The 13,787-nt window shown below is 42.0% G+C and overlaps 1 protein-coding gene and 1 long non-coding RNA gene across 2 annotated transcripts in view; both read right to left on the bottom strand.

The window, feature by feature from the left end:
* The window catches only part of LOC309658636, a 38,097-nt gene that overhangs the window by 4,510 nt on the left and 19,800 nt on the right, over window positions 1-13,787 (bottom strand). The window lies entirely within an intron of this gene.
* Window positions 3,796-13,787, bottom strand: part of CD180 (CD180 molecule) — a 23,127-nt gene continuing 13,135 nt past the window's right edge. Inside the window, exons 2-3 of the mRNA XM_082457232.1 lie at window positions 12,842-13,008; window positions 3,796-8,808 (exon numbers count right to left, since the gene is read on the bottom strand). Coding sequence (XP_082313358.1) covers window positions 7,080-8,808; window positions 12,842-13,008 — 1,896 coding nt within the window. The 3' untranslated portion in view covers window positions 3,796-7,079. The remainder of the gene's footprint in view (window positions 8,809-12,841; window positions 13,009-13,787) is intronic.

The following is a 13,787-nucleotide window of genomic DNA, read 5'->3' as shown; positions in this document are numbered from 1 at the left end:
CCCATCAGTTCAGTGCTACCCAGTAACGCGAGTCCTAGCTCCTCAGCCTATTGCCGCTTTCAAGTGGAGATCCTTAGAACAACTATGGCCCCCTCTGTCCTCAAGGAAAAGGAAAGAGCAACCCAGGAAGCTTGGGCTTGAGCGTTTGCATTTGAAATCACAAAGCCTTAGGAAAAGGCTGCTCCTGTCTCAGTACTACCTGTAAATTCTCACTACTTCTTTATTCTTGTGCCTTTGTGAAAACAAAAAAATCTTTAAAAAGAAAAATTCTGATTTTTTTCTTTATTGCACAATACATGATCAATTGAAGGCAAATTAAAAATACAGAAAAGCAAAAGAAAAAGTTTGAATCACTGCAATTCCCCAGCCACTTTCATTCTTCAATGTATATGGATTTTTATGTTACCAAAAAAAAGAAATAATAGTGGGCATGATGTTTGGTAACCTCTTTTGCTTAGTATGAAATCAAAAATATATTTCAATGTCTATCAATATACTTCTGCAATATTATTTATAATGGCCGCATGGCATTTCATGTTAAGGACGTGCCGCATTATTTTCTCCCACGCACACGTGCACAAGTAGAGAAGCTCAGATGCAGATGTTTGAGGTCATCCTACTCTTCAGTTCTTGGCTCATCAACCTTGGCGCCAAGGTTCATGTAACTTATCCCTACACTCCCATCCAGCCGCCTCTCCTACCCCACAGGCAACTTTGTTAATGGTTTGGTTTTGTGTTCTTAAAAAACATAGGTATCATTGTTCTGTATACATGTATTTTTAATTGATAAAAATCATGTTAATATGTCATTTGGGTTTTTTTTTTTTCCATCAAGCTCTATCTGTTGGTTCACAAAATGACTCTCATACATAGAGGAGAAGGAGAGACCGAAGAAAGAGGCAGTCACTCCAGAGTGGTAGGTGGCAGGTTTAATAAGCAAGGGAACTTACATATGAGGCTTATCTTGGGCTGCCACAAGACGAGGAGATCTCCGCACCCACCTGCCAGGATCTTAAAAGTTGATATAGAAACCTTACCGGGGTTCAGTTGTGTATACCGTGCAGATGGTCTCAGCAACACCTTGCTCTCTCAAGGCCGCATCCTTGAAAATGGCTCCCACTGTGGGAACACCACACGTGCTTTACAGGGCCAGGGGAGGAGATGAGGACTCCAATTGCCCGGGTCCAGCTTTCGGTTCAACTGGCGATCATGTCCTCTCTGTGACCTCCTCCAACACTATATGCTTAAGATTCAACTACATTGCTGCAGCTGTATCTAATCCATCGCTTCTGGCTACTGTATGATACCCCATGGTGTGCGTCTTATACGTTTTACCTGCCCATTTTCCTAGTGATGAGCTCTCAAATTGCTTTGAACTTCCCCCTCCATCAATAACGCTGTACTGCATATTGTTGTGGAATTGTGAAATTTTGTGATACACACCCAGCTCGGGATTGGTGGGTCACATATTTAATTTGATGAATTTTTGCCTCACGGTCCTAGAATAGCTGCACCAGTCTACACCCATAAGCAGTGCACTGCAGTTCCTATAACCCCACATCCCACCTACACTGTTATCCAGCTTCCTCTTTTTGCCAGACTGATATAAAACTTTATCTCATTTTAACTTGTTTTTCTTTAATTCCTAGTAGTATCAGCATGTTTATGTTGTTATCCCACCCAAGAACGTAGACTGTCTTTAATCATTTATCTCTTGTTGGATATTTAGGTTGTTTCCAAAGACAGGAGAAAGAGAAAAAGGTCTCCCAAGCTGTTTAGAAAGCCCATGAACCGACATAAATGGAGAAGGGGAAGACGGATGAATGCTCAGGTGACCCCTGTCCTCTACTTACCTTCGCAGGATCTAGTAGCATGTCTCGAACAGCCAAATGTTTAGAGAATATTATCTAAAGATGGGGGGAGGGGTGGTGAGAGTTGAATGTTCAATGCAGTTCACTGTTTAATCTTTCATGAGCAATAATGGCTTTTAAAAACCAAATTTAAGAATAATAGATTAGTCCTTTCCTTTTTCAAGACCCACAGTATTCCATAAGTGATTTCAAATTGTCAACAGCTGGGATGGAGTGGGGGTAGGTGGGAGAGCAGGGTAGTTGCGGAGCAGAGGCTTGTGGCCTGGCAGTGGTGGCAGAAGAGACTAATAAGCTGCTTGCCCAGATGTCTCACCCTTGGCTTGGAAGGCTCCTTAACACTTTTTTCCCATTTTGTTCGGAAATTTCCTCTTACAAGATACGACGTAGTTTTTCAGCTCATTTGACTCATGGAGCCTAACACAGGTTTCTGTTACTGTTTGATAAAGTTAAGAGAAGGGAAGGATTTTACATGAGATCATTTGGCGGGAGTCCAAGGCCAACCCTAGTCTAACAGAATCCCAGTATCCAGAAGTGGGGCACAGGAATCTGTTTGGTAAAGAATTCCCCAGATGATTCTGCTGATAAAGCAGTATCCGGGAGCTCTGGGAGAAACACTGGACTGCTGATTCCTCTGCAGCCTTCAGACTAACTCCTGCCACACCAGGCATCCTAGCTCTTGATGTATCGGGCAACTGATTCAAACTCAACACCCAGGACCACCCCGTCGTGACTTGCATAGAACTAACTGCATCCTCTCTTGCTGTAATTCAAGTTAATTTTCTCTTTAACATTCAGGGCAGATAGAAAGCAACGTCAGCCACCCCTCTTGCCTCCTATACTAATATATGAAAACATTATAGTCATTTATTTCATGCTTTTGTAAACTTCAAAATTGTAAGCGGCACTTACTGGGGAATTAGATGGGTAGAAATAAAATGACAGTTTCCTGCCCTGAAATTTTACATAGATACATAGCTAACGGCTGTGTTTGGGTCTGTGCTGCGTTCAGTTAACAGTGATGGCTGCTGGCACAGGGGAAATGTAAAACGTGCTCCCAGACTGTGGGAGTTGCAGCTCACGCGGAGAGTCCCCTGTGATGGAGGCCAAGTCGGTTTTTATGGACTTCAACGCTATTTGCTTCAGTACACTTTGAAATGCAGGGTCAGCTCACTGAGCTACAATATGCAATAATAACATGTTTTTATAGGAGTAGCTTGTCATAGCAGCCACAACATGCGATGCATAAAACCAATGAACACACCATGTCTGCAGAGTCTATCCTAGTAACCAGGATAAAGCAATAAAAGTGACAGCAGCCATCAGAAACTCCCTTTCTGACTTTGTAGGGTGAATTGACTATTGCTTAAAACAGGAGCTGTCACAAAGCCCTAGATAGACCAGTGCTCAGTTATGTAGTAGCACATGGCATCGCATGGAAGGGGCCTGACACGTGAAAGCAAGATGGGCAATTACGTATTGCTAGGACTTGGGTCCCTACGGTCTTAAGTGCAATGCAATCTGCATCAGAGATGCTCTACAGGAAGTTTTTGTTTTTCCAAGTTACACATTAAATATTATGGAGGACAGTGTGGCTAGGGAGTGGTAGGTCAGCAATTAGTATTTCTTATCTGCAGCTTAACTCCTTAAGGCAGAAAGGAGCTTAAGTTTGTTAGAATGCACAGGGAACTCAGTGGGTTGGTGCTATCAGACTGGATTCTTTTTTTTTTTAATAAATAATGTATTTAATAATAATGTATTTATTTACTTATGCTGCGTGTGGCAAGCAGCAAGCAGGGGCTACTCTTCATTGCGGTGCGTGGGCTTCTCATTGCGGTGGCTTCTCTTGTTGCGGAGCATGGGCTCTAAGTGCACGGGCTTCAGTAGTTGTGGCACATGGGCTTCAGTAGTTGTGGCTCACAGGCTCTAGAGCGCAGGCTCAGTAGTTGTGGCGCACGGGCTTAGTTGCTCCATGGCATGTGGGATCTTCCCAGACCAGGGCTCGAACCCATGTCCCCTGCATTGGCAGGCGGATTCTTAATCAATGTGCCACCAGGGAAGTCCCAGACTGGATTCCCTTAAGAGTGTGGACTTCCATACTCTCTGATAGGATTGAAGGAAGGAAGAAAGGAGGGAAGTAAAGAGGGAGAGAAAGAGTTAAGGAATGAAGGAAGGGAAGAAACAGCAAAGAAAGTAAAAGGAAAGAGAAAAAGAAAAGGGAAGGAGGGACCAGTGAGCATGGTTTTGGCATCTTCAGGTCACGACCAGGAATATCTCCCAAAGTTTCCAGAGCTGATCATCGAATTTGCTACAAGCAAATGAACAAAATCAACAAAATGAAGTAACTGTGTGTCCTGCTACATTCCTGCCTGAGTTCCCAAAGGTGAATGCTTCCTGCACCACGAGAGTGGGCCACATGGGTGGCATCGAGTCAGAGGGATGTGTGCTGTCTGACTTGGGAGGGTTGGCTGCCTGCCTTCAGAAGGGTCCCTACAATGAGGGGCCTTTCCTGTAGCAGCAGTTAGGAAGCTTCCTAGAAGAGTACCTTCTCGGCACAGGCCAAGGCAGCTGTGCCCACTTCTGCATTAGGTCCCTTCTGAGCCCAAAACTCAAGGGGAAAAGGCCTTGGTCACTGCTAGACTCGGGGCCAATAACAACCCAGCAGTGGCTCGGACTGGCCTTCTCAGAGTGATGCCCTACCATCCTAGGCCTAGGGAACGAATGAAGGTGGCTGAAAGGGTGTGTCACGATGTCCTCATATTTCCAGGTACTTTCTTTCTCCCTCTAACCCACATCCTTAAATGACTGCCTTACTAACGCTCCCTCAGGAAAACCGAAGAAAACTCCCTTACCAGCCACCTGTTTTCCCAAATGCTGGTATTCAAGATAATTAAAGCAGTTAATTGTGTGATGTTTCATTTCATCAGTAGAGTGTGCTCTGCTTGCCCTCTCTCACCAGGCCCAGGCCGCCTAGGGCTCAGAGGGCTTTGGTACCCATTCATCTCTGCCACCTCTCTTGGCTTTGAAGGAAGGATGCCTTTGAGCCCAGGAGTTGGGAGTTAGATGAGGATGAGGGAACAAGGTGTAAAATCTTGAATACTTCTTCCTGTTTCTAGAAACTAAAGGGGAAGGAGATGGGACATTTTGGAGTAAAACTGAGGTCATGTGCCTGCTAATAGGCTTTCAGTAAACTGCGGCCTGGGTTAGCTGGGAAGCCCCACTTCTTACTGGTCCTCAAGGCAGGGACAGGGTGTGGTGAGTGAGGCACCCACCTTGGGCGCCAAACTTAAGGGGGCACCAAAAACTCAGTAACAAAGAACAATAGTATTTTAATGCAACATTAAGATATCAAAACTAATGTAAAATGTCCACAATGAACAAAAATACCAAAATTTTAAACAAAGGCAGGACGGCTACTAGTGATTTTCCTTTTGCCTCAGGCTCTAATATGGTTCCGCATGGTGCCGTTGGGGATCCTGGCTATGTTTAAAAACTTTTGATATTTATCATGGATTTTTTTTTGCATTAATTAAAAGTTTTAAAAGTAACTTTTTTGCCTGATTACTGAGTTTTTTGGTTCCCCCTTAAATTTTGCACCCAAATCAAGTGCCTCACTCCCCTTACCCTAGCCCCTGTCTTGTGTCCTTAACCAAGAACATCTGGGAAAACTTAGGCTCCTGTGTAGTATTACACGAAAAAATCCCCTAAGACTGACAGAGCATTTGCAGTGAAGGTTTATGGCTTTCCTTCACTATTCCTTTGTCTTTCCTGCTTTTCTGGGGGGTACAGAGGTAAAGAGTTGGTCCCCAAGTTTCTATTCTGTTCCACTAATATGCCCTCAACCTAAGGGCTAGTCAATTCTCATTGGATGTTTATCAATTTTTACTTTGGCATCCAATCAGAATTTTATATAACTATAAGCTACTATCTCTAGCCTAAAATGGGTTATTCAGCTTAATCCAGGCCTTATAAATGCAACGCCTGAGTACAAGAGCTCAACTCTCTTGTCTGCCAATGCAGATTTCAGAAGATCAAGCCCTGCATGGGTGTCACCCGTTGGACCTTGAGAAGAAGGTCTAAGTCATTACACTGCCAGCTTCCCTGTTGTCTATCTGCATTTAATGATTTTGCCCCCTCTCTGTTGCTGGTGTAATCTTTGCAGTACCCCTAACCTCAACAGAAACTACTGCTCACTAAGGCAGCTTATTGCGTTCCCAGTGGTGAGTGTGCCGAGATGCTTTCCTTCTTCCACTAGTTTTTCGTTGTAAATGTGCTATCTCAGTTGCTATCCCCGGTGAATAGGCTTTTGAGAGCTGGCCTGGGAACCAAACCACCATTTATCTCACGGTTCCTGTGAGAAAGAAGCTTCTAAGGACCAGACATTCAAATGAGAAGAGCATTTGGACCACAGCCCACCTGTAAGTTAGGATCTGTAACATAATAAGAGCGAGAACACCAGGTAGGTAGAAAAAGTCTCCTTGGTTCGGAAGTGAGGGTGGCCAATGTGCAAAACTCCTAAACCCTGGGGGAGGGGCAACCTGGCAGGGGTGTCTTTTTTTTTTTTTTTTTTTTCTTGGAGCTATTTGCACTGCAGAGGCATTGTAGAATCCTTGGAGAAGTAAGGATTAAGGAGGTTAACGAAGTCAATTTGATGGCAAGATTCATTTTTCAGCCTCTTCTTTTAAATTCTTTGTTTTCTCTTTGTCATTTAAAATAAGCTTTGAGACTTTATCTCCAACTTGTTTCCCAAATGGCTACATTACTGAGAACTCAGACCCAAGCACAATGCCGGAGCTGTGGCAGACAGAGCTGGGGAGCTGGGGTCCTTGGCACTGCCAAGCTGTGGGAGTTGATGACCTCCTTTTAGGGTCAAGGTGGGCGGTGCTTCAAAGGATGCTCATGAATGGAAGTGATGGCCTCCTAGTAGGTTACTCTCCTGGCCTTTCCCTGCCATGGGTCCCCCTCAACTTCTAGCCACCGTCCATGTGAGGAAAAGGCTCTGTGTCTCTCACAGCTGCATCTGGCCCTCTGGCCCTAGTCAGTTTACCTTCCCAGGAGGCTTATTAGTTCTGGGACTCAGAAAAGCACAGTGAATCCCTACCCAGCTCCAGGAACCCATCTGAAAAGTCTGGTCACTAACAAACAACAGTTCCTTTACTGAGGCCAATTTTGCTAAACATATTTATTTTCGATCTCTAGAAATCTTCAGCACTAAATGTGCTGGTATTTCCACCTAAGGAGAAATTTAACTGAAAAAATGAGCAGAATGATGACCAAGAATACAAATACTACAAGAAAGAAAATGCCCATACCCGTCAGCCCACAAGACAGTTTGACATCAGACAGCTTAACTCCCCTTAAAGATGGGGGATTTGCACACACGGTCTCCTCCGAGCCCTCGAGTTTATGCAGGTTTTCTTTGTACCATGTTATGAAATGGATATTTGAGCAAGTGCAGTCCAGGGGATTGTGACTGAAATTAATGGTGCTCTGCTGAGACAAGGCGGGGAGGAGATGGGGTGGGATGATGCGAATGTTATTGGCGGCCAGATTGAGGTAGAGCCCCTTAAGAGGGCTAAGTGCATCCATGCTATCGCCTGTCAGGCTGTTGTGGCTTAAGTCTAAGTGGCTCATTTTCCCAAGGCCGTGGAATGCTTGCTGGTCTATGGAGAGGAGATCACAAGAGGATAAAATCAGAATCTCCAAGCTGCTCACTGTCTGAAGTAGGTTGGTCTTTGAGATGCTCCCATCTTGAAAGTGATTCCCTTGTACATTCAGATGCCGGAGATCCAGCAGGCCTTCTAGAAGGTGCCGATTGCTGGTATCAAGGAGGCAGTGAGAGAGATTCAGAACCCGCAGGAGATGGAGGTTTTGGAAGGGACTTTGTGCAGCCTTAACAAGCAGGTGGGTAAATGCCAAATCCAGGAGTTCTAGCCGAGGACATTCTTTGAATGCCTGATCCTCGAGACCAAGGGGCTCATTGTAGCTCAGGTTTAAGTATTGCAAGTGGGGCAGGTTTTTGAGTTGCAGATTGCAACAGTCAGAAGCCTCAATATCACTGTGACTTAAATCAAGTTTCTGAAGATTTTCTAGTTTTTCCAAACACCTGGCACCGAGGTCAAGTTTCTTCATGTTACCTTTGACATAGAGGTCTGTAAGGGATGGGAAACTGGCAGCATTGATTTGACACAATTGGTCAAAACTATTTGCATTGAGAACTAATTTCTTGAGAGAGTTCATGCCCTCAATCCCAGAGGGTAATCCTTTCAAGTGAGCTGCCGTCAGATCCAACTCCTGGAGTCGAGTGAAGCACCGAAATGTAGAAGGTGAGAAGCCATCGAAATGGTGCTTTTGTAGGTTGATGCTCTCAACAGCCATGTCACAAAGTCCCTCAAATGTGGCTGAAGTGAGGTCTTGGTCATCAGTGTCCTCAAATGTCCCCAGCCAAAGAGACTGAATAGTAGAGTTCTGTAGACCTTTCAATATAACAGATAAGTTGAGAGACCCTCCAAATTTCAAACTTTGAAAGATTTTTGAATTGAAAGCCCCAGGCTCAATGCCTTTAATGTCATTGCCATTGAAGTTAAGGCTTAGGTTCGTGGCCTGTTCCAGACCGTTTATGTCTTTACTAGAGATGTAGTGTATAGCATTATTCTGAAAATCCAGGACTTTCAGATTCTGTGTTGGGAAGTTTTCTGGGAGATTAATAGAGGAAATATGGTTGCTTCCAAGATGCAAACTTTCCAAGTTTTCCAGGTTGTGCACTGGGATAAACTCAAGATTGGATATTCCTGTTTGGGTTAAGAAAAGATGCTTCAGCAACTTGGGCCCGGTAAGTGATGTTTCTGCCATGAATATCAGGGGATTTCCAGTTAACACAATGGTGTTCAGTTGATGATGGTTTTGAAAAGTATCTTCATGTACCCAGTTAATCTGGCACCTTAAAAAGATAACAGTATTTAATAAGAATTAATTAGGGAAAAGAAAAATATTCTGTCACAGTGACCTATAGTAACAAAGCCATCTTTTGTTTATAGTAAAAACAGTGTACATTATTATTCAAAGTAAAACATAATAAACTTTCTTCAGTACCCACAGATGGCCTGTTGAGTTAATGACTAGCCTCAGATCTGAACACTCTGATTTAGAATTTTTTTCCAGATATTTTAGATTGAACTCTCAGAGGTTTGTGTTTGGAACAGTTTAGTGGTTTGATTGTAGTCAAAATCAAACTATTATTTACTATTATAAGTGATATAAAATATGTCTTATATACTGCATAATATATAACATATGCTATGTAAAATATGAATCTGTGCCATCCTGGGCAAGTCACAACTTTTTTCAACCTCAGTTTTTTCTTCTCTAAATTATAGTAACAATGATTACTTTGTAGAATGGTTGTGATTCAAATGGTATATATGAAAATGCCCCATAGGAATATGGAACACTAGAGGTTCAGAGAAACCCATCCTGATATTACACCTAAAAATACTGGATTATACACACACACACACACACACACACACACACAGAGAGAGAGAGAGAGAGAGAGAGAGCTCCCCTGAAGGTCACTAAGGGAATTACTTACTAGGCCTGGGTGTTAATGAGCCACAGGGACCAGTGTCAGGAGACAAACTTGGGGACAGGATAGGAGGTCTTATCAAAACCTGCAAACTACCAATACCCTCAAAGGATCCTTTCAATGGGTGACCTTAAAAAAGAAAACTCACAGAGGGAGACCTTTAGGATATGCTTTTGTCTTGGCCTTGGCTCTGGGTAGAACAACAACAACAAGAACAACAAGAAAAGTCTCCTCTGAGATCCTTTAACCAGAAGCTTCCACCTATGAGAACTGTAGCCTGAATTTATGCTACCTCTGTGGACTTCCCCAAAGAAACCCAAGTGGAAAATTTAGCTTAAAGCAGTTCCAGGATGGTAGTGACTTCAGGTAACTAGCAGAAGTAAAGAGAAACCTTTTCTGGAGTCATGTACTTACTTAAATTTTTGTAAGAAGAACTTTCAAATTTACATAAAAGTAAAGAGAATAGTACGATGAACTTCCATATATCTTTCACACAAATGCAACAATTCTCACAATTTTGCCATATATGCTTCTTTGCTTCATCTATACCTACTTCTCTCTCCTAAATTATTTTATGTCAAATCCTAGGTGTCCATACATATTTTAGTATGCATCTCCAAAAAAATAGGTTTATTTTCTATAGCCATGATGCCATTGTCACACATGAAAATATTAATAATTCATTGGTATTATCTAGTTCCAGGAAAACATTTTAAACAAAGATTTACACAAAGTTCCACATGATAAATGAGCTCAAAATAAAATTCACTAAACACATAAGGAAAACACATTAGCTTAAGTCAGCCAAAAAAAAAAGTTCTACAGAATCAGATTAAAAAAGGTAGCATGGGCTTCCCTGGTGGCGCAGTGGTTAAGAACCCGCCTGCTAATGCAGGGGACGCGGGTTTGAGACCTAGTCCGGGAAGATCCCACATGCAGCGGAGCAACTAAGCCCGTGAGCCACAACTACTGAGCCCGCGTGCTACAACTACTGAAGCCCACACACCTAGGCCCGTGCTCCGCAACAAGAGAAGCCACCACAATGAGAAGCCTGCACACCGCAACGAAGAGTAGCCCCCACTCGCTGCAACTAGAGAAAGCCTGTGTGCAGCAACAAAGACCCAATGCAGCCAAAAATAAATAAATAAATAAATTTATTAAAAAAAAAAAAAAAAGGTAGCAGATGCCAGAGTTATCAGATATATCTGATAATGTGTATGTATATATATCATATATATATGTATATATATGATATATAAAGAATATATTATATAGCTTTTATGTATTGAATATTATCAGAACATATAATAAATATGCTTTTGCCAAACATATGTTTGATATGTTTAAAGGTAACACCAAGAACCAAAAGTATGATGAAGGAAAAAATATTAAAACTGATCTCATATATTTGTAAAATGAAAAATCAGTGAAACTTATTGAAATGAGAGAAGTTAATAATTGAAATTATAAGCCAATGGATAGTTTATACAGGAGATTAAACACAGCTGAAGAGGATATTAATGGACTAGGAGTAAATATGAGGAAATTACCGAGAATGTAGTCCAAAAAACAAGGAGTTGGAAAACAAGAAAGAGAGATTAAGATATATAAAGGACAGATAAGAGGATGCAATATAAGTCTCATCAGAAATCCAAAGGAGATACAGGAGTGAATGGGGGCAAACCGGAGTTCAAATTGATAGTGGCTAGAATATTTTAGAATTGATGAAAGACGCCAATCTCAGATTCAAGGAGCCTGACAATCTACACAGTGCATCACTGTAATATTACAGAATTCCAAGGACAAAGAGAAGCTATTGGAAATGTCCAGAGAAGAAAAGACAGATTGCCAACATGCGAACAACGACTAGACAGATAGATGACCTCCCAACAGCAACAGTGGGAGACTGGAATGATAGCCTCAAAAGGCCGAGAAAAAAACAACTGTCCACCTAGAATCATACGCCAGAAAATGCTATCTTTCAAGAATCAGAGTGAAATAAAGATATCTTCAGAAAAACAAAAACTGAGGGAGCTGACTGCTAACAGACACTCACTAAAGAAATGTCTAAGGAGGTGCTTTAGGAGAAAGGAAAATGATTCCAGAGAGGAAGGTCTGAAAAGCAAGACAGAAGAATGAGAAAAGGGGATAGAAAGCAAGTTGGTAAAGCTAAGGAAACCACGACTGTGTTAAGTAATAAAAACAGTGCCTCATTTGTAGCCAGATTACAGGTGGGGAGGGCAGCAGAGGAGGAGGATTTTAGAAAGTATGAGGTCCTGTTTTTATCACTTTTTCAAAATAGCAGTAGAGGAAACTAAAAGTCCTTCAGCTACAAAAGCTATCCTGGCCCAACACCTCTTAAAAATGTGGTCAAACTCATCTCATCTGAAAATGAGAAATGATAAAGGAGAGGGAAAGTAAATTTCTTTGTGGCAAAACTAGGTAGGTAACAGAAAGATCTGAAAGGGCAAGGCTTTCTCTCAATTGTATCTCACGGAGTCTTGGCTGGGAGGTAGCCTAGGGTTATCTGGGGGACTCTGGACTGGGAGTCAGGAGAGCAGAGTCCCAGTTTCCTTCCTGTGTGACCTTAAGCAAGCTCATAAAATCTCCTTGAACCTCTGTTTTCCCATCTAACACGAGTGGGATGGCAGTATGTACCTCCCAGTGGTGGTTATGCAGATGTGAACGTACAGTTCTATGTATGTGAATACTCTCCTGCTGTGTAGAAGCTTAAGTTGAAGGACCAAAGTAGAAGAAGTAGAGCTGTTGCAAGGGGTGCAGACCTCATCCACATATGGAGCCCTTCCCCCATTACACACACACACACACACACACACACACACACACACACCCCAGCTGCATTTCTCTTTCACTCTCTTCCTTATTTTCTTATGATACTTCTGCCTGCTGGTTCACAAGCACTGGTTCAGCATTTAGAATCCTAATTCTGCCTCTAAAACCAAATAATGGAACTCTTTTTTTTACCAAGTTTCAGGAAAAAATTAGGAGATGACATGTATTTCTCCTATAATTTTTTTCTTAAAATGTCACACCCATTAATAGTCAACTGTGCTAAAATATAGTATGATATGGCATCCGATTTAGTAGAAAATTTATTTTCAGTTTTGTTATTGATAATCCTTAGAACTTCATAAACAGCACTGCTGACACAATCTAGTTTGAGAACAAGCCACTTTCCTCTCCATTGATTGGTGCTTATTTAAATTATATTTTACCTGTATAAAAATATTTCATGGGAAAGGGTAAACATGAAGAATAAGCATGTTGTCCCTGTGCCCCAAAAGAAGGTCGTGGAAACAATTTGAATGCAAGTTGTGTTTTGACCTAAGTAAAACATCAAGCACACGCAAAGAACTCAGATACATACCTGGTCAAATCCAAAAAGATAAGATTTATGAGCCTGCTGAAGGTTATATTTTGAATTGTAGGCAAGAAGTTAAAGCCGAATTCCAAAAATTCTGTTGTATTTGGTAGAGTGTCAGGAATTTCTCTGAGACCTAAATTTTCACAGTTATATGTCTTGTTGGCTTCTTTCTGATGAGAGAAACAATGTAAATTAGTATCAGACAGTATATGGTGTATGGTTGACTATCTAGCAAAATTACATGTTTTTTTTTGTTTTGTTTTGTTTTTTTAAAGATTTATTTATTTATTTATTTATGGCTGTGTTGGGTCTTCGTTTCTGTGCGAGGGCTTTCTCCAGTTGCGGCGAGCGGGAGCCACTCTTCATCGCGGTGCGCGGGCCTCTCACTATCGCGGCCTCTCTTGTTGCGGAGCACAGGCTCCAGACGCGCAGGCTCAGTAGTTGTGGCTCATGGGCCTAGTTGCTCCGCGGCATGTGGGATCTTCCCAGACCAGGGTTCGAACCCGTGTCCCCTGCATTGGCAGGCAGATTCTCAACCACTGCGCCACCAGGGAAGCCCAAAATTACATGTTTTATCCTTTGAGCAGCGGTCTTACTTCTAGGAATCTTCACCAAATATAATACTTGGAAAAACGCAAAATGACTTATGCATAACATTATTCATTTTAGTATTTTTTACAATAGCAAAAGATTGGCAATAATCAGATTTTCCATCCATATAGGACCACTTGAACAAAATATGGTATATTCACTGAATGGAACCCTGTGTAGCTGAAAAAAGGGTAAGCACGATCTCCATAAACTGATAATTGAGTGATATGCAGGTTTATTGTAAGGTGAAAAAAGCAAGGTGCAGAACGTCTATTAGTATATATTGTATATGGTATACAGTATGCTACCTTTTGTGTAAGGAAGGTATGTGTGTATTTTCTTACATTTACAAGAAGAA

The sequence above is a fragment of the Balaenoptera physalus genome (assembly GCF_965194825.1).
Source record: "Balaenoptera physalus genome assembly, chromosome: 3".
NCBI lineage: Eukaryota > Metazoa > Chordata > Mammalia > Artiodactyla > Balaenopteridae > Balaenoptera > Balaenoptera physalus.
This window is presented reverse-complemented; position numbering and strand designations above follow the sequence as displayed.